General features: G+C 41.6%; 1 protein-coding gene across 1 annotated transcript in view; it reads left to right on the top strand.

Annotated features, from left to right (window-relative positions):
- Positions 1-25000, top strand: part of LOC143125501 (protein kinase C-binding protein NELL1-like) — a 171274-nt gene that overhangs the window by 128917 nt on the left and 17357 nt on the right. Inside the window, exon 15 of the mRNA XM_076287007.1 lies at positions 11135-11230. Within this exon, the coding sequence (XP_076143122.1) occupies positions 11135-11230 (96 nt within the window). The remainder of the gene's footprint in view (positions 1-11134; positions 11231-25000) is intronic.

Genomic DNA, 25000 nt, shown 5'->3' with positions numbered 1-25000 from the left:
TAGGACGTTTTTTTATTTATATATAATACAGCACCCATAATTGTGTCAACATTACAAGATGAGAGATGCTGATTAATGGCAAATGCAAAACTTGTTTTAGTATGCTGTAGCAATTATCCAAATAATTTTCTCTATTATAAGGCTGTAGTCATATTTGCATATGCTGAATCCTTGGAAAAAGAAAGTCCTGGACATTCATTTTTCTGTGTCCTAAACTAGCATTACTTGTGTCTAAGAGAGGCATCTCCATGGACATACTTCTCTTTGTGGATTTCTCTCTTTATCTTTATTTGGGCTGTGAATACATTTGCATTTACATCTGAATAACTCATTTCATTTCATCTTTCCCCATGTGATGCAAGTTCCACCCCGACCAAAACAAAATGCTTGAAAAAAGGGGAAGCTTTTAGTACCAGTAAGACAGTCTAGGCACAGTTTAATTTGGATGTCATGCCGCTGAAATATTTATCTTGCTGAATCAGAGATATGGCAAGTCCTTGAGCTCGGAGCAGATAGATCAGCTGTTTTGATCTGTGGCCGGTGATGGGTTCTGGAACGCTGCCTGCAAGTAGGCCACGTGCAGTTGCTGATAAGATGGGACCACCATTGGAGACCAGTTGAAATGACATGGCCTTATTCTCTGGGCACGTGAGGCATTTTCCACATGAAACAGGCTCTTTTTCATACGGTGGTGGGGCAATGCCGTGTGACTCTGATGCTGAGTAGATATAGATATATATATTTAAGACTAGCTGATGGAATACCAAATACTCCTGAAAGGGTATTGGACTTGCAAGTAATTACAATAACATAATACTGTAGGTGCTTTCAAATAATTAGTATAAAAGTATTTTTTTAACAGTTTGCTGTAAAAGCAATGTCATGTTAATAGTCTATTTGATGGTAGCTGGTTGGCATATAAATTAACCCTGTGCCGCAAGACAATTATTGTAAGTGTGCTGTCATCGCAGTTCTGAATCATCTCAGATAGTGACTATATCATTATATTCTCAGTCTTCTGGTCCTATTCACAGTAGTGTAGCCTCTGCCTGCCTGTCTTTTCTCATTTACTCGTCGGCCTCTTTTCTAAACTGCACACCTCTGAGGTCAGCTCTGTAGGGCATAAGAAGACGATCTTCTATAACGTTTTCTGTGTCATGGTATTGTATCAATGTACAAGTAGTTGCTTAGATACTATTACATTTATGAAGTCTGGTTTTATGTGTGTATTGTGCAACATCAATCAATCAGCAACAGCAATCAATCTGAGCTCCGAGGTCAGGCAGATATGTTTTGCTAATCACTGAATATACTAAAAACCCATCCAATTATAGATGAATCAATTTCTGAATTAAATGGACTTATTTCTCCTGGTACTTCCTCCCCAATGCAATCAGGCAATATTCAGACTCTGGCATCTCTTCTGCATCTACTTCTAAAATGTAATCATAGCAAAGTGAAACAAGGGGAAAAGTAAGAAAGTTTGCTGTGTTTCATTTCATGTAGCATTTCTGAGTTTTTTATTGCCTGCTACAGTAGACTGATTTGATCAGCACATGGGCCATAGCAAAGCTCTCACTACATGCTTTGTGAGGAGTATGCACAAGGACCAGTGAGTCCTCTACAGCTAGAAAAAGCCTGCCCTTGAACTGAAACTGAAATGGTGTTTACACAGAAATCCAGCGAGAGTGATTCCTAAGAGGACATTCACGACTGTGGGTAAATACAGAAGGATGTCCAACTCTCGGCCTGAAGTGTTCTTTACTTTCCTATCAGTGATGTTGTTAAACTCAATATTGTTCTTATTGTAAAATGTAAGAATGTTAAAGAGGTATTCACTCAAGCAGTTCATTTATCCACACATAGAATAATGAAGTGAATAAATTAAATCTAGTGAATTTGACATGCCTTATTTGATATTGGCCAAATGAAAAGGAGAATTGTTTCAGACGTGTTGAATGCTCACCTAGAAAGAAGAAAATGTGTGTAGTTGACCTGTAGTATTGAATTCTACAATCAGAGAGTAATTTATTGAGCAGCTCCTTTGTCAGTTATTAAAATGTAATGTTTTTATGTTCTTCATATTTTTGTAAATGGTTAAAAGTGAATGCTTGGTATAAGGATATTAAGCCTTGGTATTAAAAGCTGAATCGGTGTTATTATGTTTACACCGCAGTGGCTTCTGTTTTTGCAGTGTCCACCCACATATCCAGCTCGTGGCATTGCAGTGTTAAAAAACGTTGGTGAAGCGTCTGAAAGCCCATAAAGGCTGCTCGGGGTTCTGAATTCTGCCAGTCACCTCCTGTTAAGTTCAGTGGCTCCACACCGACTCGCTCTGATTGATGTGGTCTGTCCTGAGCCCTTGGGGCGCTCATCAGTCCATCAGCTGGCATCATGGTGAATTAGGCCAGATTAGACCTACAGAGACAGCTCATTTTCTGACTGGGTGTTGGAGAGAAACAGAGACCGATGGAGGGGACCAGGGCTATTATCAGAAACAGAAAATTGAGGTATTAAAAGGCTTAGCGAGAGAAGAACACCACATCATGTCTGACCAGTGTAGTGCTTTCTAGCAATTCCTCCGGAAGAGTGGTGCCTGTAATGAACATGATAGGATAGCTTGAGCACTCACACAGAGGAAGAAGACGGAAAGGCAGACAAGCTTGTTTGTTTTCCGTAGGTCAGAAAGAATGACCTTATACCTCTACAGACTGCAAATAATGTGCTATAGTATATGAGACTTGCAAAGCTAGCGTAGTGTTGTCATTGTTGGCATGGGAAAACAGGATCAGGATAGGATTTTAGCAGTTTTCTGTTAAAATAAGTGCATTTTCAACTATGTAGACAGAAGCAGATCTGCGTGTATTTTTACGTTATCAGCAAGGGCTCCTGAACGATTGAGTAACCAAGGAGAGAGGATGGAGGACTTACGGTTCTCAAAGAGTAGCAGGGGTAAGTGATGGAGAGGACTTGGGAAGTGTGTTTTATTTTCTTTGCATAGTAGGTGGCAAGGTGGCAACACCATATGGCGGTCGTATTATGTTCTGCTATGTTGTACCTTTAGATATAGACTTGTAATTTGGTGGCAAAGAGCAGTGGAAGAAAGCATACAGTATGTGTATTCAATACTGTATTGAATGAAATAAATTAACTCAAAGACACCAGCTAGAGGTTCATTCCTTCAATGTAAACTGTTTATGAAATGTATGGCATCTTGAGACTCATTGATCCAAGCTAATTAGTATTCTCAACAAATGCTGCAGCATGCCCGCCAGTAAAAACTTCATCTCATATCACAAGTACAATCTGTCCCACACAATAGTGTTGTCAGCACAAAGATTCCAGATGCTCTTCGTGTGTCAGATTAATGGATTCATAGAGGAAGTACTGCCCACGGTACACTGCCCTCAGTTATGAAAACCCCTCACATACTGCTGCCAAGGGCATCTCAACACGACACCTTTATGAAGGCAATGAGACGCTCCTGCCATGCTATATGGTACGTGAACGCACTCAGTGCTAAATGGTGTGGTGCATTTTGTTGAATGTGTTCCAGCACATGGTTTCTCTCCTCAGATAGGCAGATGATTTTGATAGCTTTGATGGCAAAGGCCTTTATTTTCATATAAAAGGTTCTGCAATAATTAGGCTAAGGGGGAATTGCAGATATCGCAGAGAACTGATAATGTGGAGGTGGAGCAGCGTCTTGTGTTAAGAATGGCCCCCCACACGCAGAGTGACACATTTTGCTGCGTGGGTCAGGCACTGATAAACAGCTCCGTGTAGTCAAAGGAGTTTGACCTGGAAGTGGAGTAATGCAATGCGTAAGCACTCTTCAACAGATAAACATTTCAAGGTCATGGAAGCAGAGATGTTGTCCTGAGAGTGGAAAGTTGACAGCATTCACCACTGATAATGTTTGGATGTCATGTTTATTATGCAATAGTCATAGTCATCACCAGCGCTTGAAAGAAATTACTGAAATGCTGCAAATGTAGGGGAGGGAAATTAACACTTGAGGCGATTTGAAATGAGCAATATTTTAAGAATATGCCCCACCACCACTGCATTATGTTTGAACTTAACAGCAGAGATAGTCACTGTGGAGCTCCGACTTTGTCACATTTATATTTGTATTGATGATGAATGTAATCCCCTGTGGTTCCATTTTCATCATAAAACACACACACCAGAACTGCAATGACTGTAAATGTCACTGAATTGGCTACAATGTCCGAGTACTTTATGATGGGCAAAGGTAATTATTCTAGTTTTGTCATCTCCTTGTGTTGCTGATTAATTGCATCATTGTAGTGTTTGCTATGACCTGCTTAAACATTACTATTTTTTAATGGAACATTATACTGCATTATGCGTTTTCAGGGTGTCTGCATGTTTCTGGAGTGATAAGCGTGAAATTAAATTACATGTCGTGTAAGGTATTGTTGTTATTTTCTGGACTTGTTAAGAGATGTTACCGTGCTGTGCACATCTAGCATATGGCAAGATGTGAACTGTTGAGCACAGGTGATGGGGAGAGTCTTGAACAACTTTCACACTCAGTTGGGAGTGATAATGTGGAGTGACTGAATATCTAACCTTGTGCTTAGAGCTGCAAACAGCTTGTATCCTCTCAATCAGAGGGCATTTGTGATATAATAAGGTAATTTTGTCAAAATCTTACAGTGTCTTGTTCTGTTATCAAAGGCTGTAAACAATGTAGTGAAACAAGGCGTAGTGTATGAAAGTTACTTGCATGAATTTGTTAGGTTAGCAATTTGTGGGATTGAGCATACATAAGTTGTAGAGCTAATACGTTTAACAAAAGTAGTGTTTGTCGTTTATTTGAGTCACTAATCCATCTTCCCTATACCATTACTGTGTGTGACCACAGTAATCTCAGAAGTTGTAAGAATGCTAAAAGCAACGCTGACATTTCTTTCTAACCTCTGCCAGATGTAGCCACTGTAGCCGTTCAATCTTTCCTGTGGTTTATGGCAAGACTTATTGCCAGGCATGTTTGACTTTATAATTGGGAATTTCCTGAGTTCTTATTACAGAGTATACAAAACCTATATTGAAATTTTAATGTTAGGTTACAAAGCTCTTGTAGTCATAGACATGTTCTTTTCCTCAATGAGCAAAGAGTCTTGTGCATGAACTGAAGCTATCATGTGATATGTGGGAGCAGTGAGCTGCCCAACCAATGTTTGTGCTTAGAATCTTTGTTGTGGTGATAAATTAGCAAATATATTTAACTTTGTTATAGCTGTAGTTAGACTTTAGATTTTACACTGTGCCAACCAGTTGAATTAGAGCCCATGGTATCCATAGTCATCCCAATATGAAAGCAGACAATGTACAGTAAAGGCAGCAGATGTATTGGCTTGCAACAGCTTTAAATCCTTGGGCTTCCAGTCAGCAAGTGGAGTAATTTAGACACTGGAGTTAACAAAAGGAGCTGGATGGCCATTATCTAAGTGACTCGCTGATTTAGATCGATTTGGTTTGATGACTGTATTTATGCTAATTTTGTCATTACCACTATATAATCTGCATTAACATCACTGGCATTACATCATTTTTTACAGCAAGCCTGTCGCGTGTGCTTTGTGTCCTAATTAGATTTGTTTCTTCAATGAGAAGTTTGATCCGCCTCTGAAAGGATGGTTCTGTGTTGATCCATCATATTGGGAAATAAATGACTGTAGGCATGAATAATTTAGATTCATTTCAGAATTGCATCTCTTCGGAGCAGCCATTTTTTTCATCCTCAAAATGATTTTATTAGGGGTCCAAGCAGTAGGCTGCGGCAAACCTGTTGTTTTTGGGCCCATATTCACAAAGGCTAAAAGTAGCTCCTACCAGGTGAATTTAAGAAAAACTCCTAAAATAATGGGACTCACAAAGCATTTTAGAGCTAAAAGTAGCTAGTGGATGTTCAACATCAGATTAGTTAACTAGTCATAAATTATTCTTAAAGGCGCTCTAAGCGATGCTGGGTAACGTCACTTCTGTTGACGTTCAAACAAAACAGAAAGCTAGCTCGCTACTTCCTCCCCCTCCCTCCCGTGCAATTAAAACTCTCCTAAACACACATCTCATCTGCTGGAACAGTTTGTTATGTTTTTATGGGCAAGGTTTGCCAAAGTTGTTTTGTGGCTGTTTTTGGAGCCTGGGTTGTCCACAGAGATCGCGTTTCTTTTACAGTGTATTCAGGGCACAGGCAGCTAGCGGATGGTGAGGTAATGTTTGCTGTAAGTGACAAAAAATGTTTTAGTCTAAAAAATGTATGACATCGCTTAGAGCACCTTTAATCCAGATTTGGAAAAAAATAATTTTGGATCTTCTGCTGCCATTGTGAAGATTTAGGGAGTGAGTGGAGGGGCTCAAACAAGCATTAGCTCTGCTCATACCTGAGGTCACCTGAGCTGCCACTGAGATCCTCCACTTACTTTGAAAGATCTATCAGTACCAGTGCAAGTCACCAAAGAACCCCACTGGCAATTCCCCTCCCCCTCCCCATCTTCTCTCTTCCTCCTCCTCATCCCCACCTCTCCCTCTCTTCCTCCTCCCCAGTCTTCCTCCTCCACACCTCCTCCTCTCTTTCATCTCACTGAGGCTGCTCCCACTGCAGCTGCTGCCTCTGCCTCTATCGGTGCCTCCGCTCTGCGCCCTCGCAGTAGGCCTACTGATGTGATGTGACAGATAGGCAGGAGCGAGGCTGCGCCTCATCTGGGGAGAGAGCCGAGCACTTACACACTCACCTCTGGCCCTGAGAGAGCTCCAGCAGCAGGTGAAGCCCGCTGGGGGGCCGACCCGGAGCAGGCTGCTCCTGCAGCAGGCCTCTGCTCCCCCACCACGACTCCTCTCCCATCAGACCCAGGCTAACAGCTTAGCCCATCTCTCTGCCAATGGCAGTGGTATGATAATTATACAAGTAGATGGATTGAGTCAATATACGTAATTGTAATTAATTTTAGATTGTGCTGTTAATTAGCAGTAAAGGCAATGAGGTCTTCATTAGGACTTGATAGAAGTTTTGTAGAGAGAGCGCCCAGTCAAATAAATGGATCTAATAGCTCTTGGCATAGTGCTGCACATTTGTTTATTTGTAGATTTTTTCATTGTACTGTAATAAATTATGTAAACAAGGCAAATTCTATTTATGGCATCATCATTTATTGCTTTGGCAGCTCTGGCTATTGGTCCCATTTTGCTGTTACTTACAGCCTTTCAGTTGTGGTTTCAGTGTAGCTCTTTTACATCATAGCAGTTATCGTAAACGTGCTAATTACCAACCATTTCGTTTGAAAATTCTAAAACAACAATGTTTTTTAATACTTCAAAATAACATTTACTAAATGAACCTTACATTTTTTAGTAGCCATAGGTGTGTAGATTTGAACAAAATCTAGTTTGGTTCTTACCAGGGCTTTTACTGCCTGAAATATCCGATTTTGTTTACCACACTCAGAGTTTAGTGCTGGGCTGGTGGGTACTTATTCCCAACCTTTCTCACAGCACATCGACGGTTAGCCTGAGAATTCACGTCGTCGCAATTAAAAATTCCACTGGAGCTCCAAGCGGATTTGTACACGCAGCCTTACAACACTGTTTACAGCTCTTAGAGTCACGGTAAAATGTAATTTTTGGTACATATCTAATTTAGATAAACTTATGGTGTGGGTGCTTGCGTTTCTTTAGGAATCCGCCGTCTTGGTTTGTATAGAAATGAATATTAAGTGACACATACACGTAAGAGGTTGGACATATGTGACAGTTGGTAATATGTGACGTTCCGATATGTATCACACACATACCTATGACGAATCAGAACTTATGTAACAGTGATGATCACCTTCAAGGGACTAGACTTGGGTAAAACTCTTTTCACTTTCTGATTATTCCAACTGCAAATCTTTAAACACATAATAGCATGGACTAGATACTTAGAATATTAATTTTGTTTGGATTTCTCAGGAATATGTTTTGTTTCCAAATGGGTGAATTTGTGTGTTTATTTTAGAAAACATGTTTGTTGTTGATGAAGTGATTGCAGTTGAGTGATGTTTGTTTTGACACCAGCTATCATCAAGGTAGTGGGGGATCCTTGTCAGAATCTGCCTCAGAATCAGCAAACAAGCATGATGGTTTTGTGTGATTATTATTTTGACAATATATGATGTGGACTTCTTGGTAAACTTTTCACACAATATACACATATACAATTGTAGGTATTAAAGCCCCCCTATGCAGTCTTGCCAATTTCTTTGCTGTTTTCCCGCTTTTTTCTCGCAGGTTTCTCTGCTGAGCTCCCCCTACAGCTTTAGAGTATATATTTTACGACACTCCTCAATCAGTCAGTCTGCCGTTTCCTTTTTCCCTGTTTTCTCTGACAACAGTTTACTTGCTCTCTGCTTCTTTTTGCTGGCTCTGCCATGATAAATGTCTGAGAAACTCCATCGCTACCTTGTCTTAGCCGGTGCCTGGCGTGTATGTGTGGTAGTGCAGTTAAGCAATTCGTTACATCACGAGGCTGCGAGACTTTCTGTCTCTGAGTCCGGCGGCCTGCCAGCCCAAAGTTGTAAGGCTGGTTTTTCCACTCACAGACGCTAGAGGGAAGTGAGACAGCCACCATTCATCCCCTAATAAGTCATATAACCATTCCAATGACTCTGAAGCTGTTAAGTTAAGGTAAATTAAGATAAAAAACCTGCATAGTTCCCCTTTAATAAGAAGTTAGAATAAAAGAGTTAGAGTATAGTATCTACTCAACATTGCCATTGCACAAAAGGTAAATGATTTGACAATGATTTCAGGGCACCCTCACTTCTGATATACTATCTATGAATTTATAGTACCGGTGTATCTTTACAGTAAGTAAAACAGTTGCTCAACTCTATTTTTAATCCAACCACAGTCGAGACTGCATTATAAATGGTCCTTTTGAAGCATTTCAAATCTGAGCTGTCGCCACCATGCACATAGCTTATAAGCCTTTTCAGAATCATCAGTCTGAGACCATCATGTCCCCTATGGCTTCACTCTTCTACAACCCTAATTAAAACTAGATGAATATGACTGCCGCCCAGTCCCGCACATTCTCCCCACAAAAATAAATCACACTTGTCAATATGTCTCCATCTCCTACTCCATCCCCTACTCTTGCAACTTGTGTATGTGAATGAGTGTGTGCATGTGTGTGTTTGCTTCTGTGTATATGTGTGCTTCTCTTTGTGTGTGTGTGTGTGTGTGTGTGTGTGTGTGTGTGTGTGTGTGTGTGTGTTCACTTGTGAGTGTGTGTGTGGGGGGGGTTAATGGTGTGTGTGGTGTGTATATTTATGTGTCTATGTGTGCGTGTGTGCTTGTGGGGCAATGGATCAAAACGAAAATCAATGGTTTCGTGTCATCCTTGTGGGGCTACATGCCCACCACGTTTTGTGCAGCCTGGTCTTTCAGTGTCCCAGGAATCGTTGACACAAAACTACTGGAAAAAAAATATCCGGAAGAAAAAAAACTCTAGCTAGTGGCGATAATAATTCTATAGAATACAGCTAGGACAACTCGTAGAAATAAAGTCATTGCACAACCATGCCATTTTTTTTTTACTTTGCAACAAAAGTTGTACCCAAGCAAACTATTGAAATAAATTGGTTAAAGTAATTTCTTAGATGTCAAATTCAAGTTGTCTTTCCTCTGGGATAATTGGAAGATAAATAGATTTAACTGGTGTTACAGCCTAGGCACACGTACAGTATAGGAACTTAATTAACCTCAAAATATTTCAGCTACTTAATTTTCATCAGTCCCCATCAGTCTTTTTAAATTGGGGTAACATGGTCTCCACTACCACCTCTCTCTCTCTCTTTTCTTTCTCTCTCTCACACATACACACATTTCCCTCCATCTCTGCTCCCTTCATCCAACTCTCCACTGTGACATTTTCAACATTCACTCTGGGAGTCCCAGTGTGTGTGTGCATTTTGGTTTCCAATTCATCTTCCCTGACGGACAAAATAAATGTTCCGATGCTGCCTGGCGATTCCCTGTTCCTTAGAAGGCAGCAGCACGTGCACTCCCCACAGAGAATGGGGTCTGCATGGCTGTCAGCAATCAGAGCATTCAACAAGTGTCAAGGGACACACAGACACAAAAGCAACATTGCTTCAAAAAAGGCAGGAGATTTTGCTCAAAAGTAAGGATTCTCCAGAAATGAAAAGTGAATTACATGCAATTTTTTAAAATGACTCTGTAATGTCACCCCTTCAGGAAGTGCAGATGATCCATGATAAATGGACAGGGAAGTGGCATGAAATCGATCAGAGCTTATTATTACTTTTTATGTTAGAGAGGCACTGTCCTAATTCTGTCCTTGCTGCCAGTGCTCCTAGTTGTTGCGTGAGTGCTCGCTTTTTTTCTTCACTTCGCTTGGAAATGGTTTGGAAATGGTTTTTATCTCCGAGAGTTTTTCAAAAGCATTTGCATGCACTCAGTATGTGGGAGGCTTGGCTCTACACTCAGACAGAAGCTTACCTTTCATTTGAGACCAGGATTATGCTTCTACACAAAGGAGTTCATGTGCATTTGATTGTCAGTATGCATTTTGGATAACCAAAAGTCCTATGGGGAGTTTCCATAGGCATTTTACAAAACACATGAGCATAAGTTGGCAAATAATGGTCTAAAGCGCTCATATTTTTTTATTCTATATCGATCTACTTTTGCACACAGCTTCACAAGACCTGGTGCTAGGGATCAGTTGTGTTTCTAAGGGATATCAAGTGACCTAGAGGGCTGAAATGTGGTCAGTTCAAAAATGCTTGTAATCCGGCAGAAAGAAAAAACTATATTCTAGCCTCTGTAACTCTGTGTTTTGAAATGTTTCCTACAAAAACTACAGGTTCTCAGCTTTCTATAGAGGTCCAACATTTGATGGTAGGCCCCAAAAGAGGTGGGAACAATGCCCTTGTAAATAGGCACAGTTCAATTTCAGGCAAAAACTTGAAATTGAACTTGAATTTTTTTTCCTGGCAAGATAAGTGAGGGAACAGTATAAAACAAAGTTGCAGAGTTTTTTAATGTACTACATTTAGTGTGTGTGTGTGTGTGTGTGTGTGCTTCTCCACTTCAGCTTTCTGTGAAGAGGGCTGCCGCAGTGGAGGAACCTGTGTGGCTCCCAACACCTGCGTCTGTCCCTCCGGCTTCACAGGACGTCTGTGTGAGACAGGTAAGCTGCGGCACACACACACACACACACACACACACACACACACACACACACACACACACAGACAAACACATCTGCACCTCATTAAACATACCTTGCAGCCCACGCCGCCTAGCTCTTCCCCATTATGTGTGTGTTAATGTGTGTTTGTCCTGAAGCTTTTTTTGTTTCCATGATTAAACATCCCTAGCATTTAGTGACTTTGCTCCCATCCTTGTTGTATGCAAAGTATGCATGTTGTCTGTGTTGAGCTTTTTTGTGAAGGCCTGATCTAGAAAACAGCTGTTCAACAGGATGCATTGAGTGTGGCAAAATAAAATATGCCCTCTCCAGTGAGTTGATCAGCTCTTTAGTCAGCCATTGTACCGTCTTATGTCATGTTCATGGGCACTTAATAGATGACTGCAGATACGAAAGCATATCAGTCTAAAATTAATTCCATTTGTTTTATTTATTTGGGTTTTATATGCATCTAAATTTGAATTGATAAAAGAATCAGACTTTGAATTACTGAGGCACAGTGTGTCATTCCAGGAAAAAATAAGTGGAGTGGGGGATGACTCGGCGAGGGATGACTGTGTGTTTGCCAACATTCCGCTGCCTCGCCGAGCCAACAGCCTGCACTACCGCAGCAGGAAGTTATTAGTGCAAATAAGCCCACGAATCACCAGGAAGACAGTAAACAATTTAGGTTGACACATAAAACTTGTAATTGTGAAACATTTGTGCCTACCAGCGGTCTATTTTCCGATTGATATCTTCCTAGCTTTGCTTACTCTGCCGATCACCATTCAGAACAGGGGCTTCATCATCTGAACAAACTAGCTAGCACTACAGCATAAGGATGCTGCAGTTGCTTTGTTATATTAATGCTGTCTCTCTATCTCACACACAGGGTGTGTTCGAAACGGGAGACAGCTGCCTACTGCCTCCCTCCCTACATAGGGTGTGTTCGAAACGGGAGACAGCTGCCTACTGCCTCCCTCCCTACATAGAGAGCTGTCTCACTAGACATGACTTTGGATTAAATGCATCTTTTAAAAATGAGCGTAGCACTCTAGAATCTTTTGTTAACACTAGGGTATGACGTTAGCAAAGGCCTGACGTTAAACTAAATTAGCTTACGTAAGCTAGCAGGCTAACGGTATAAATTAGTTTTACGGCCGGCAGATATATCAGACCAGACGCTATTAATGGTTACAACAATGGCATAATCAGATAGTAAGTTGTTTATTTTTCATCGCTTATCTACAAATCTAAGCAAAATAAGGTCACACAAATGACATTTTAAACAGATTCAGCAGCCATTACCGATGTCATCCGCCATGTTTGTTTACCTTTCACAGCTGTTTCAGACGTTGCCGCAAGGGATTATGGGTAGGAGGGAGCATGAAGTGTGCATCGATGCTGCCTCCAAAAAAGACTGTTATTTGGGAATTCTAAGATATCTTAAAAGGCAGCAGAATTTGTTTTTTCGGTTTCGAACCGCACTTGCTGCCTTGCTCCCCAGTTAGATATCTTAAAAGGCAGCAACTTTACCCGTTTCGAACACACCCACAGAGAGCTGTCTCACTAGACATGACTTTGGATTAAATGCATCTTTTAAAAATGAGCGTAGCACTCTAGAATCTTTGGTTAACACTACGGTATGACGTTAGCAAAGGCCTGACGTTAAACTAAATTAGCTTACGTAAGCTAGCAGGCTAACGGTATAAATTAGTTTTACGGCCGGCAGATATATCAGACCAGACGCTATTAATGGTTACAACAATGGCATAATCAGATAGTAAGTTGTTTATTTTTCATCTCTTATCTACAAATCTAAGCAAAATAAGGTCACACAAATGACATTTTAAACAGATTCAGCAGCCATTACTGATGTCATCCGCCATGTTTGTTTACCTTTCACAGCTGTTTCAGACATTGCCGCAAGGGATTATGGGTAGGAGGGAGCATGAAGTGTGCATCGATGCTGCCTCCAAAAAAGACCGTTATTTGGGAATTCTAAGATATCCTAAAAGGCAGCAGAATTTGTTTTTTCGGTTTCGAACCGCACTTGCTGCCTTGCTCCCCAGTTAGATATCTTAAAAGGCAGCAACTTTACCCGTTTCAAACACACCCACAGTCTCTCTCCCTCACTCCCTCCCTTTCTCTCATCTCTCTCTGTCTCTCTCTCTCTCTCATCTCTCTCTCTCTCTCTCTCACTTTACCTTTTCATCTGCCTTGGGTGCAACCCAGCTATTTACCCAACCATCTATTTCCCCCACCCCCCGGTTGTTATACCCAGCCCTGGCTGCCCTGCTGAGCCGTGTTGTGCGGCGGAGCGGTGGCCGAGGGTGGGGGTGTGGCGGTGTCCGAGGGTGGGGGTGTGGGGTGGGCTGGGTCTCCCCTCCTCACCCTCACTGCCATCTAAGTGCCTAGACCCACCGCAAAATTACACACCAGAGAACCAACAGCATGTCCCCTACAATTTAAGGACAAATATATATGATGTGTAAGTGTGTGTGTGTGAGCATCCCTGCTGGAGACAGCAGCATGCCTGCCCAAACCCCCTCCCATCCCCAGAGGTGCTCTTGGATGGGCTATTTTATGGTCCCGTAGAGTTTGAGACAAGAGTCTCTCTAAGGTGCCTCTGACATTTGGTGAGAAATAATTACTGCTGATCCATTCATTATATCAGAAGGTCACACTCTACGGACAGAGGAATAGTCTAACGTGTGTTTCCGAGTAAGGCAGGGGTCTCAAACTCCCGACCCGCGACATCCCAATTCCGGCCCGCGACGTATGTCAAAATAATAATGTAATCCGGCCCTTGAGGGTATTTTTAATTGTGACAAACAACGATACTGATTAAAATGGACGATAGATCCAAGTACGGTGACAAATCTTATTTGTACTCTACTCCACTATTTGCTAGACATCCAGAGCTTGATTCAAACCCTAAATCGCTGCACAAAGTTTTCAGGAAATACTTGTATTACACGCGAGAAACACGAAGACGTGCATTTGTAATGACGTCAGCGATGCAGGCCATAGTTTTGCACAAATTGAAGCAGAAATAGGCCTACACCAAATGTTGAAAAACGTTCACGTGTGATGAAGTCTTAGGTAGGCTATGTTATTCACCTATTCTAATTCTGAAGGAGAATATCCTTTTGGAGATTATGATCGATCGTCTAATGACAGTGATAGTCACGGTGCGTCTGTGAATGGAGGTGCGTCTTTGCGTGTATACAACGGTGTCCACTAAGCATACCATGCTTATTTCGACCCACTGCCCAACATAGCTTGGAGGTTGCAGTGGTAATCGTGATGATAGTGTCCGTAATGGACGTGGTACAGACAGCAGGGCTAGTAGAAATAGGGCTCTGAAGAACTGCAAAGTCACACGCGATAGGAACTGTTTTGACCAGGATACTTTATTGTAGGCCTTGTGGTTATAGGCTAGTAATAGTTTACTATTGTTGGTATACATCTTAGGTGTTTTCCTGTTCATTTGTTATGTGGGTGATATGACAAAAAAGAAAGTAAACCTGCTCAAATATGTTCATCCAGTATTTACTGAAAGGTGCAATTTGAGGTGCTTGCCATCCAGTGGCAAATTAGATGGGTAAATTTACCCCCTTCATAAACTTTTGTTTATACTCAAAGATTTTTACATTTAGAGTAGGACTTTATCTATGACCACTTTCAAGCCATGGCCTTGGCAATGGTGTTGCTTTCTTAACCCTGACACCTAGTTTGCCAGGTTTAAAAAAGTTATGAGAGGAAAATATTTTTATTTGGTGTGAAACACACACATAGGCCTACCTGTTTTTATGTTTTTTGTTTGTTTTTGTAATTTGTATTAATATTTATTTTATCATTATTTTATTTATAAGCTAAGGTTGTCTAAAAATAGATAAAAAGACTTGCACTTTCTGATTGTAGTTTTGTGTTGCATTTTAGGAAATAGCCGTTAATTTTTTGTATTATTCTTTAACACTGACGTGGCCCTCCAATCAATCAAATGACATTCATTGGCAGAAGTGGCCCCCAGCTCATTTGAGTTTGAGACCCCTGGTGTAAGGCAATTGAGTCTCCCTGTTCTCCTGTGCTGCTGAAGACAGGCTTTTAGGCACCAAAATGTGTTCTTAAGAACCTGAAGCCTGCCTTTCCACCAAGCAATGACATATGGTTTTATGCCATTACAGTAATCTGTGGTGCTGAAAAGGGTCTAGCTGTGCACAGATTTACTCTTCAAACCAAATGCAGAGAGGCCCTGTGGTGATTGATATTACTGAGTATTTTCCAACTGCATTTGTCAAATCTGTACAAATCTTCCCCTTCAGACCAAATGCTCACTGGTTGTCACTCTCTATGTATGTGTGTTTGTCTGTGTTTGTGTGTCAGGGTGTCTCAGAAATGTTGGGATTTTCAATTGCACCACCAATCCTGAGCTGGCCTCTTGTAAATCAGAAGGGTCTGTGGTATGTAATTTGCAGATTTCTCTGTAACGAGGGAAATCGCCGCGGATCCTCTCCGCCCCGTGCCTCTCTCTGCGACGTGCAGACTCAGATCCTGATTACTTTCTGCTCTGGGAGGTGGAACAGTGGTCGGGGGTGGGGTGGAGTCGAGTGGCGGTGTGTGCAGCGGGTGGGGGAGGGGGGCAGAATTGAGATGGAGATTGGTGAGTTCTATCAGAGCAGGTGTCTTGTACGGCACCGCAGGAACATTGTCTGTGTAATGAGTTCCCTCTCCACAGACCTGGCGTCCTTAGCCTGCAGTGCTGTTCCTTTGGCGGTTGGGCAGACGCGGCATTGTCTTTTCCGCTGGCCGAGGCCCGCGTGAGTAAGGTGCTTGATGCCGCCTTCCATCCGTCTCGCTTGTCTTGCCTCGCCTCTCGCGTGGAATGAAAAAGATCCATTTCCTTCCGCTCGTCAGCGTGGCCTTTGGGGACGATGCGATGCACTCGCGTTGTTCCACACAGCCACTGAGGAGCCTCATCGCCTCACAGAAGGAGAGGTTAAACACTTTTTAATAGAAATCATAGCGGGAAGATTTGGTTGTTCTCTCTCTCTCGCTATCTCTCTCTTTCTCTTTCTCCATCTCTTTCTCTCTCTGTTTGTCTGGCTTTTCTATGCCTGTTTGCTTCTTGCCTTTCATATGCAGTTGATGTTCTGCCACTGCTGATAGCTACAGGACAATGATTTTTAATAGCTCTCATCAGAGTTGTTATGGCAAACAGGCTTTAATGGAGATCTGAGCACTGTGGCTAATGATATTGAAGGGTGAAATTAAAAAACGTACCTCAGTCTCCCTGTGTCATGCCAGCCTCAGTGACAGAAAAGGGTCCCCCAACTCCTTTTTGCGATTTTAACATCCAAGTTGCTCAATTATTCTTGGCAGAGAGGATACTAGTATTAAGCACATACGGAGAAGGATCTAATTAATTTGATGATCTCATAAAAGCAATTAAGGAGGGAGAGATTAAGTAAACAAACAAACTGCTTCTACTGAAGGACGGCTTGGTCACTTCTGGGCCCAACGCATGCTACCATATTTGATGAAGGTGCCCTTTAATATAAACATTCTCCGTGGGAGGTCTGACCAGATGCTATGGTGCAGCTTTTTGCCTTATTTATGACGTATGTTTCATTTAAGACCCTGTTGTATGCATACAAGGTGGTTGATCTTATGACGAATGAGGAAAGGGGACCAATGTGAAATTTAAACACAGCATTAGTGCAAACATTGCTGACAATGTAGGCATATGTGACCGCAGTAAAAGGTTTACGGAACACAGTAAATGGTTAAGACCCTTCAGGAAAGTGTGATAGGTGATAAATCCGCAGATGGAACAACCCCCTGTGTTCGGTGGGTTACAGCAGGCATGGCCAGCATGTTAGACAACGCTAAATTAATTATTCATATGCTCTTGTGATTTGTTGTGGGCAGGCACTGATGGGTTATTGCATTTCTGTCTGTAGCAATACCTGCATCATGGTTCCATAGTCAAATAGATGCTGTGCCTTTAATGAGCCTCATGCTGTTGTTTAAGTGCAGTGGCAGGAAATCAGCTAATCAAACAACAATAACTGTATTCCCTAATGACACCAGACCAAAGGAATGGCCCAAGCCCCTCAAACGGACATCTTTAACAAATTGTACACAGATGTCTCTTGCTGTGGAGTACACCATGACAAATTGCCCAAATCACAATGCACTTAGTTTAATTTGAGATAAAGCCAGTGGGCAATTAAAGCATATTTAATCACACAGTAATTATTTTTTAAAATCAGTTTCATGTTTTAGCAGATGAACCATTCGACTTTGACCAATCTATGTTGACGTTTTAATGGATTTTTATTTTTATTTTTTTGCTCTTTATATTATATTGTCCCCTCATCCTGTAAGTCATCATTCATTGTTCTTATTCTTTCAGATGAGTTCCCCTTCCAATCTTTGAAGCCCCAGACCATCATTATAGCCCCAATGGAAAAATCAATTTTTGCTTATGAAGTTAAACTCTTGGAAAAAAAGTTCAAAGACGTTCAAAGCCACTTCCGATATAAAGTCGAGCCGCAAGAGTGCCTCAGCCATAGCTGCTGCTCTCTCAGGTTGAAATGAGGTGTAATTTTGAGTGATGCTCTTGTTTAGCTCCCAGAAGGTCATCAGTGATTCTCTGGCCATCTGGGTTGATGACATAGGCAGCACAGACTCAATGCACCATGCACAGACTCAATATACCATGCACAGACTCACTGCTCCATGTACAGACCTACAACACGCTATAGGGTCATTGAAGTTGCAAAGGGGTTACAATGGGGAGTAGGGTTCATGCTTCACATCTGCTCAGAGGCGAACAACTTCCTCTACGAGCCTCCATATTATCTAGAGGACAGCACTGTTTTTTTTTTCCCTCCTGTTGTCAATCATGATCCTCTCCCTCCTCTCACCACGAGAGCAACACGACTTGATTTAGAGATTACAGCTCCCTGCGAGGATATTAATAAGGAATGTAAATGAAAGGCTGCGACTTAATGAAACACAATTGCTAGTGCATTAAAGCAAGTGTGGGCGTGTGTGTTCTGATGAGTTAATAACCAGCCCATTGCTCCAGGTCTCTAAACAGTGCATGTTGTTGTGATAGCATGTAAATCTAAGTCAGGGAAATGGAGAGCATGGAGACGGCTCCCGTGAGCAGATCCAGCGCGCCTATTGAACAGAAATAGACCTGCGGTGGGCCCTGTGTAGTGACTTAAGCAGAAGGCTGGCGCAGCGAGCGGTCTCGGCTCTGCAGTGCGCAGAGTGGAGGTGGGGGAGATGCTCTGTGACTTCACTTCTAACAGGGTGCTCGCTCTACCAAGGTCATGGTGTCCATTCTCAGCAAGCAAGCACACAGGTAAAACGCATACAGTATATCCCCAGTGGTGTAAATGTAGTTTAATAAGAGTATACTGAAGGTAGATAGATACTGTACTGACATACACACACACACACAGACACACACACACACATACAGTACACACACATACATACGTACATGAGTAATACAGTAATATCCTTGGGACACTCTAAGATTCTGCCTATGAACGGTCACAGACATATTTAACCTTTCTGTCTCCAAGTGTTTCAAGATGACCAGCGCCATCCTAGTCCAAAAGAAACCTATTGTGAGTTGACTAAATGACTATTTCCCAGCAGCACTCACATCCTTTGTGATATTTAAACGGATTGTCAAAGCTCATAGCACATCCTCTCTACCCAACACACTAGGCCCACTCCAGTACGCCTACAGATCAAATAGATCCAACACACTAGGCCACACATGGGCAACATACGGCCCGCGGGCCCCATCCGGTCCGTGGGCTTTCCCTGACCGGCCCGCCCACGCGGTCCGTGAAAAAACAGTAGTCAAGAGCCTAGCATAGAGATAATGTACGCAAATCAATATTGTTGCTTTTAATTAGAAAGCGACTGCTATTTGTACGCCCATACATTTGTGCGTGGATGCATACGACGTAAACACCCTCACTGATGTGCTGGTGATGGTGATGCTTCTGCGTCGACATAATGCAGTTGCCTTTACGTCGGCGTAAGCCCTTCAAAGTTTTGTGTCTCCTGTGTCTGTGTCGCTCACCACCACAACGGTTGTTAGAATGTCGAACTCCTATACTGCTGCTCGTTGGCGATACGAAGTGTTCATTTTTTAAAATGTTACTGACAGATAGATTACAATCGGATAACCCCGTCTTGTAACCAAAATATCCGGCTCAACACACAGGGCGAGTTGACCAAGCACAGCTTTGTGTATAAAGTTAAAGCAAAAACATAGCCAACATTTTCAAAATAGTTTTCTTTGTGCATGTTGATTAATTAATGACAGCCTACTATTGTCTGCTCCACATTTTCATAGTCTAATTCTGCATAGATTGCTGAGTGTTGATGGAATGGTGGCACAGGCCTATGGTTGTAGGCTACTGGCTCATTTTTATGGCCTAGCCTATAGATATTGTACTACTTTTTTATTTCAGTCTTTGAAAACTGAAAAAAAAAAAAAAAAAATAAACATGTCAATGTCAAAAAATAATTTTGGAGAATGAGGATTAAATACTGGACATATATTAAATATTGCCGTTTTTACTTCGCCTCCCTCACATTTTCATCTGTTCTTATGAGTAGTAATCAAAACCATATGATTTACTTAATGTTATACAAGAACAGAATAGAATTTAACAGAATTGAGTTCAGACTTGAGTTCGGTATTTTGGGTCTGGCCCTCCTCAACAGTCGCAGTTTGTCATGTGGCCCCTTGGGGAAATTAGTTGCCCACCCCTGCACTAGGCTCACTCCAGTACGCCTACAGATCAAATAGATCCAACACACTAGGCCCACTCCAGTACGCCTACAGATCAAATAGATCCAACACACTAGGCCCACTCCAGTGGATCTATTTGTATAAGTATAGTATATATACTATACTATACTTATACAAATAGATCCAACACACTAGGCCCACTCCAGTACGCCTACAGATCAAATAGATCCACAGATGATACAATAGCATTCATACTGCACACTGGCCTTTCCCACATGGACCAGAAAAACACTGACTGTATATGCAGACGCTTCATCAACTACAGCGCATAGACTACTATACTCTCTGACACACACACACACACACACACACACACACACACACACACACACACACACACACACACACACACACACATGTAAGAGGATATCTTGGACATTTTCCTTTTATTGCTTTAATAAATGGAATCTTTGTCCATTTAATTTGGCCTTTTTTACAATAATTTTCAAAAATCCCCTGTTGTTGTGAAAGCATATTTTGTACAAAGTAATGTTAATTAATAAAATAAAGCGAAATAAAATAAGCGAATGCATAAATATTCACCCCCCTTAAAGTGACTGACCTAAATCAACAGCGGTCCTGCCAATTGGTGCTAATAATCTCAGAATTTGTGAAATGGGGATCGCCTGAGTGCAGTGAATGTGTATAGTGTTGTAATATAAAGACACCTGCGTCTGGAAGGTCCAGTCACTGGTCAATCAGTATTCCTGGCTATAACACCATGAAGACAAAGAACACTCCAAACAACTTGGCCACCAAGCAGTGGTGGACGAAGTACACAAATCCTGTACTTGAGTGAAAGTAGAGATACACATGGTCAAATGTTACTCCAGTAAAAGTAAAAGTCCTCCTTTTACATTTCCACTTGAGTGGAAGTACAAAAGTACTTGCCTTCAAATGTACTTAAGTATCGAAAGTAAAAGTCCTGAAATGTATTATGACTAGTTGCATTTACTATTGTTGAAATGATTCGGCACAGACATAGGCATTCATTGAGCCTTTCTCCTCCATTCAAGGACAAAATCAGCTAATAATTGTTGTATGTAGAAAGAACTAAAAACGAACTAATGTGATATCTTAGATACTTCAAAGTAACCACATTTTTCTTTGTTGAATGCTTTTCACTTTCAGACCAAATCAAGATGTTCCCTTTTGTGTTTGACAGTGTCAGATTGTCTATCATTGTCAATCATTTGCTCGATGGCGTCAAGAGGCTAGTTAACATCAATATTGTGAAAAGGGGTCAACAAGGTACAGTAAACAGTGGACAATAACATAGGTTAGGCAACACCATTATTTAAAGCCTACTGTAGCTTGCTTAATAGAAAATATACAGTACATGTAAGTACACATTTATTTGTACAGTCTTTTTTTCCAAAAGGAACTTCAGCTGTACTTCAGCTGTCACAAAATGTAGTGGAGTAAAAAGTAAGATATTTGGCCTCGAAATGTATTGGAGTAAAAGTAAAAAGTTTAACAAAATTGACATACTTAAGTAAAGTACAGATACATGAAAAAGCGACTTAAGTACAGTAATTGAGTAAATGTACTCAAGTAATGTCCACCACTGCCACCATGGCATCTATGACAACTCTGAAGAAGTAAAAAGCTTCAGCAGCTGAGATGGGAGAAACTAGGCATACAGCAACTTTTGCCCGAGTTCTTTACCAATCAAAGCTCTATGGGTGAGTGGCAAAGCTCTTATTAAATCTCGACTACAGTTCGCCCCAAAGACATGTGGGAGCCTCCAAGGTCAAAGGGAAGAAGCTTCTTTGGTCTGATGAGACCAAAATTGAGCTTTTTGGCCATCAGATTACATGCTATGTTTGGCGGATATCAAGCACAGCACATCACCAAAAACGCACCATCCCTAGTCCGAGTCAAAGCCCAGACCTCAATCCTATAGAAACCCTATGGCTGAACTTTAAAAGGGCTGATCACACCCGATCCCCTTCCAACCTTCTAACAGAGTAAAATTACAGTACCCAGATATGCAAGCCTAATTGAGACCTATCCATGCAGGCTCCATGCATGCGATCAGAGGTGCATCTACTAAATGCTGACTTGAAGGGGGTGAATATTTATGCAATTGCTTATTTTCGATTATATATTTTTAATTAATTATCATTACTTTGTAGAAATCTGCTTTCACTTTGACAGTAAAGAGTGGATTTTTGTAAATTATTGTAAAAAAGGCTAAATTAAATTGATCAAGATTCTATTTATAAAAAAATAAACTTTTTATAGGCACTGCACATACATACATACATAAATACATACATAGTACTTACATACATACATACATACATACATACATACTAGGGGTGTAACGGTACACAGAAGTCACGGTTCGGTTCATACCTCGGTTCGGAAATCACGGTTCGGTACGAGTTCGGTACAATGGAGGGAAAAGCAAAACAAAAATGCAGAAAGCATTTTTTTTTTTACATGTCTCAGGCTGTACCACCTAGTGTCATTCAGTCTCTTCCCTGAGCTATCTGAACAGCCTGAAGTGTGTAAGATGTAGTCTAAACAGTACAATAAATACCCAGACTCCATCTGTAACTTGTAAACAAAATAAGACAATCAGCTATAAAACTGAAAATAGGCCTACAGCATCTCTTATTTCTGAAAGTGCAAATTACATAGAAAAATGATTTTTAAAAATCCACTTAAGCAAGACCTTCAACATCTGTGTTTAGTTGTATATGGAAGGGTCTACAATTTGCCTCAATATTTTTTTGTATTGTGTGTAAAGTAATAATCTAGCCTACTAACTGTGAAAATATCACAATATTTTGCCTTTTTAAAAAAAACGAAATTGCTCCTTTTATTTCATAAACAGACTACAACTAGAAGTCACGTGACTTTGCCCTTTGACGTTAACTCACCGTAGCATGGTTTGTTTATTAGCCTGGTTAGCGTCGTCACTTTATTTTGCTGTCTATGCACTTAACACTACCAGCTCCTCATGTGAGAAGTTACAAGTTACCCCAACATAAAGGTAATTACCACGCGATTTACATAGCTTTCTGTCATTACGAAATCATTTAATTTAAGCCATAGGTTTTGGCCCTATTTGTATGTGTATCCAAAGGCTGCTGAAGCGCAGGGTAAGTTTTTTTTCCCCTCGTTTCAGTGATTGGTAGCCTACATCATCTGGGTGATGGCTTCGAATATGTGTAGCATTTTTTCCACTCACATACCCAACAACTGCTGATCAACGCCGACACACAGTTTCATCTTATCCACCACTCTTTCGCCTGTACTAACGTTACTGTAACTGAAGTTCTCAAACTTGCGATCTTAAAGAGACCAGCGGATCCTCTAACTCTTGTGGGTCTAACCTTAGTGCTGCTAATGACTGACGGACTCGACCGACGACCTGACAAAAAAAACATAGGCGCCAATCAGAGCTTCAGAGCTAAGGCGAGGCTAAAGATTGCGTTAGGTGTCGCTAAAGAACTCCCGTAACTCTCGCTACTTAACAGTAATTGCGCATGACATTAATTAATCCGCACACGAGTTTTATTTATTTTTATACCGTGTATTCTCCGTGTAAATTCATGCAACGAACCGTGACGCCCGTACCGTTTCGGTTCAATACGAATACATGAACCGTTACACCCCTAATACATACATCCATACATACATACATCTATATCTATATATGTCTATAGGTCTATAGCTGCTATTAACCGCTTGTTCTGGTAGGAATACAAAGGCAGGGAGTGCTGGCATTGTGAGTCACAGGGGCCCATCAGAGCCATTGTGCAAACAGTCATCCCCTTAATAACACATATGTGCAGGGGCACCATGCAAAACAAACACAATGGCGACGAATAACGGTACTGACAGCGAGTCTTCGTAGGATACGGTTTGAATGCTACCCAGAGATGCACTTTCTTGTCAGGGAATTTCAGGTTATCCCTCTTCAAGTTTTTTGGACGTGAAGCTAATTACTTTGCCACAGAGCAGGAGCATGCAGGCGCCGGCTTCCTTAATTGCTGTGGTGTCAGAAAGAAAAGTAGGCTGACGGAAAAAGCCGCGCAAGCCACCGTGACAGTCCCGAGATGGGAAAATAACTCTGAGCGGCCAGGTGGAGGAATAAAAATTGCCCCACTCTTCTAAGTGCCAGGTAGGAAATAATATGGATCATTTAAACGGATGGACTGTGCTTATAACAATGGCCAAGTTGTGACTGTGCCTGTCCATAAGTATAAGTATAAGTATATATACACTTTTGATCCCGTGAGGGTCTGCATTTATCCTAATCCGTGAATTAGTGAAACACACTCAGTGAACACAGTGAGGTGAAGCACACACTAATCCCGGCACAGTGAGTTGCCTGCAACAACAGCGGCGCTCGGGGAGCAGTGAGGGGTTAGGTGCCTTGCTCAAGGGCACTTCAGCCGCTTTCTACTGGTCGGGGTTCGAACCAGCAACCCTTCGGTTACAAGTCCGAAGCGCTAACCAGTAGGCCACGGCTGCCCCCATATCCTAGCCTGAATAGCATGTGATGTATGGACTACGTCTTGCATGTGCTTTCCTGTCTTCTCTGTGCTAGTTTTTATCTGCACCAGGCACACGCACACCTGCAGTGACGCCACACTTCGACATTCACCAGCCCACTGGAAATCATGGAGCAATCACTTCTACTCCTATTGAGGTGTTCATCTATGCCCTGCAAGAAAGAGAAAAAAAGTGTTGTTGTCCTTTCTGTTGCAAACGTATCCTGAGGCTGTCATTTTAATACCACTTAACATGCTCATCTGTGCCCTCCGAGGGCAAACCCAGATAGATTTTCTCCCCTCGCCAACAAAAGGAGGCTTTGTTATGTCACAAAATGGCTGATAACTCTCTTCATTGCTCATGTCTACCTTCGACTTTTCCAACAACAATTCAAGTTC

This window comes from Alosa pseudoharengus, unplaced genomic scaffold (genome assembly GCF_046254945.1).
Source record: "Alosa pseudoharengus isolate Yale_2024_CS ecotype anadromous, Long Island Sound unplaced genomic scaffold, YU_APseudo_1.1 YU_APseudo_1.1_scf_16, whole genome shotgun sequence".
Lineage (NCBI taxonomy): Eukaryota > Metazoa > Chordata > Actinopteri > Clupeiformes > Clupeidae > Alosa > Alosa pseudoharengus.
This window is presented reverse-complemented; position numbering and strand designations above follow the sequence as displayed.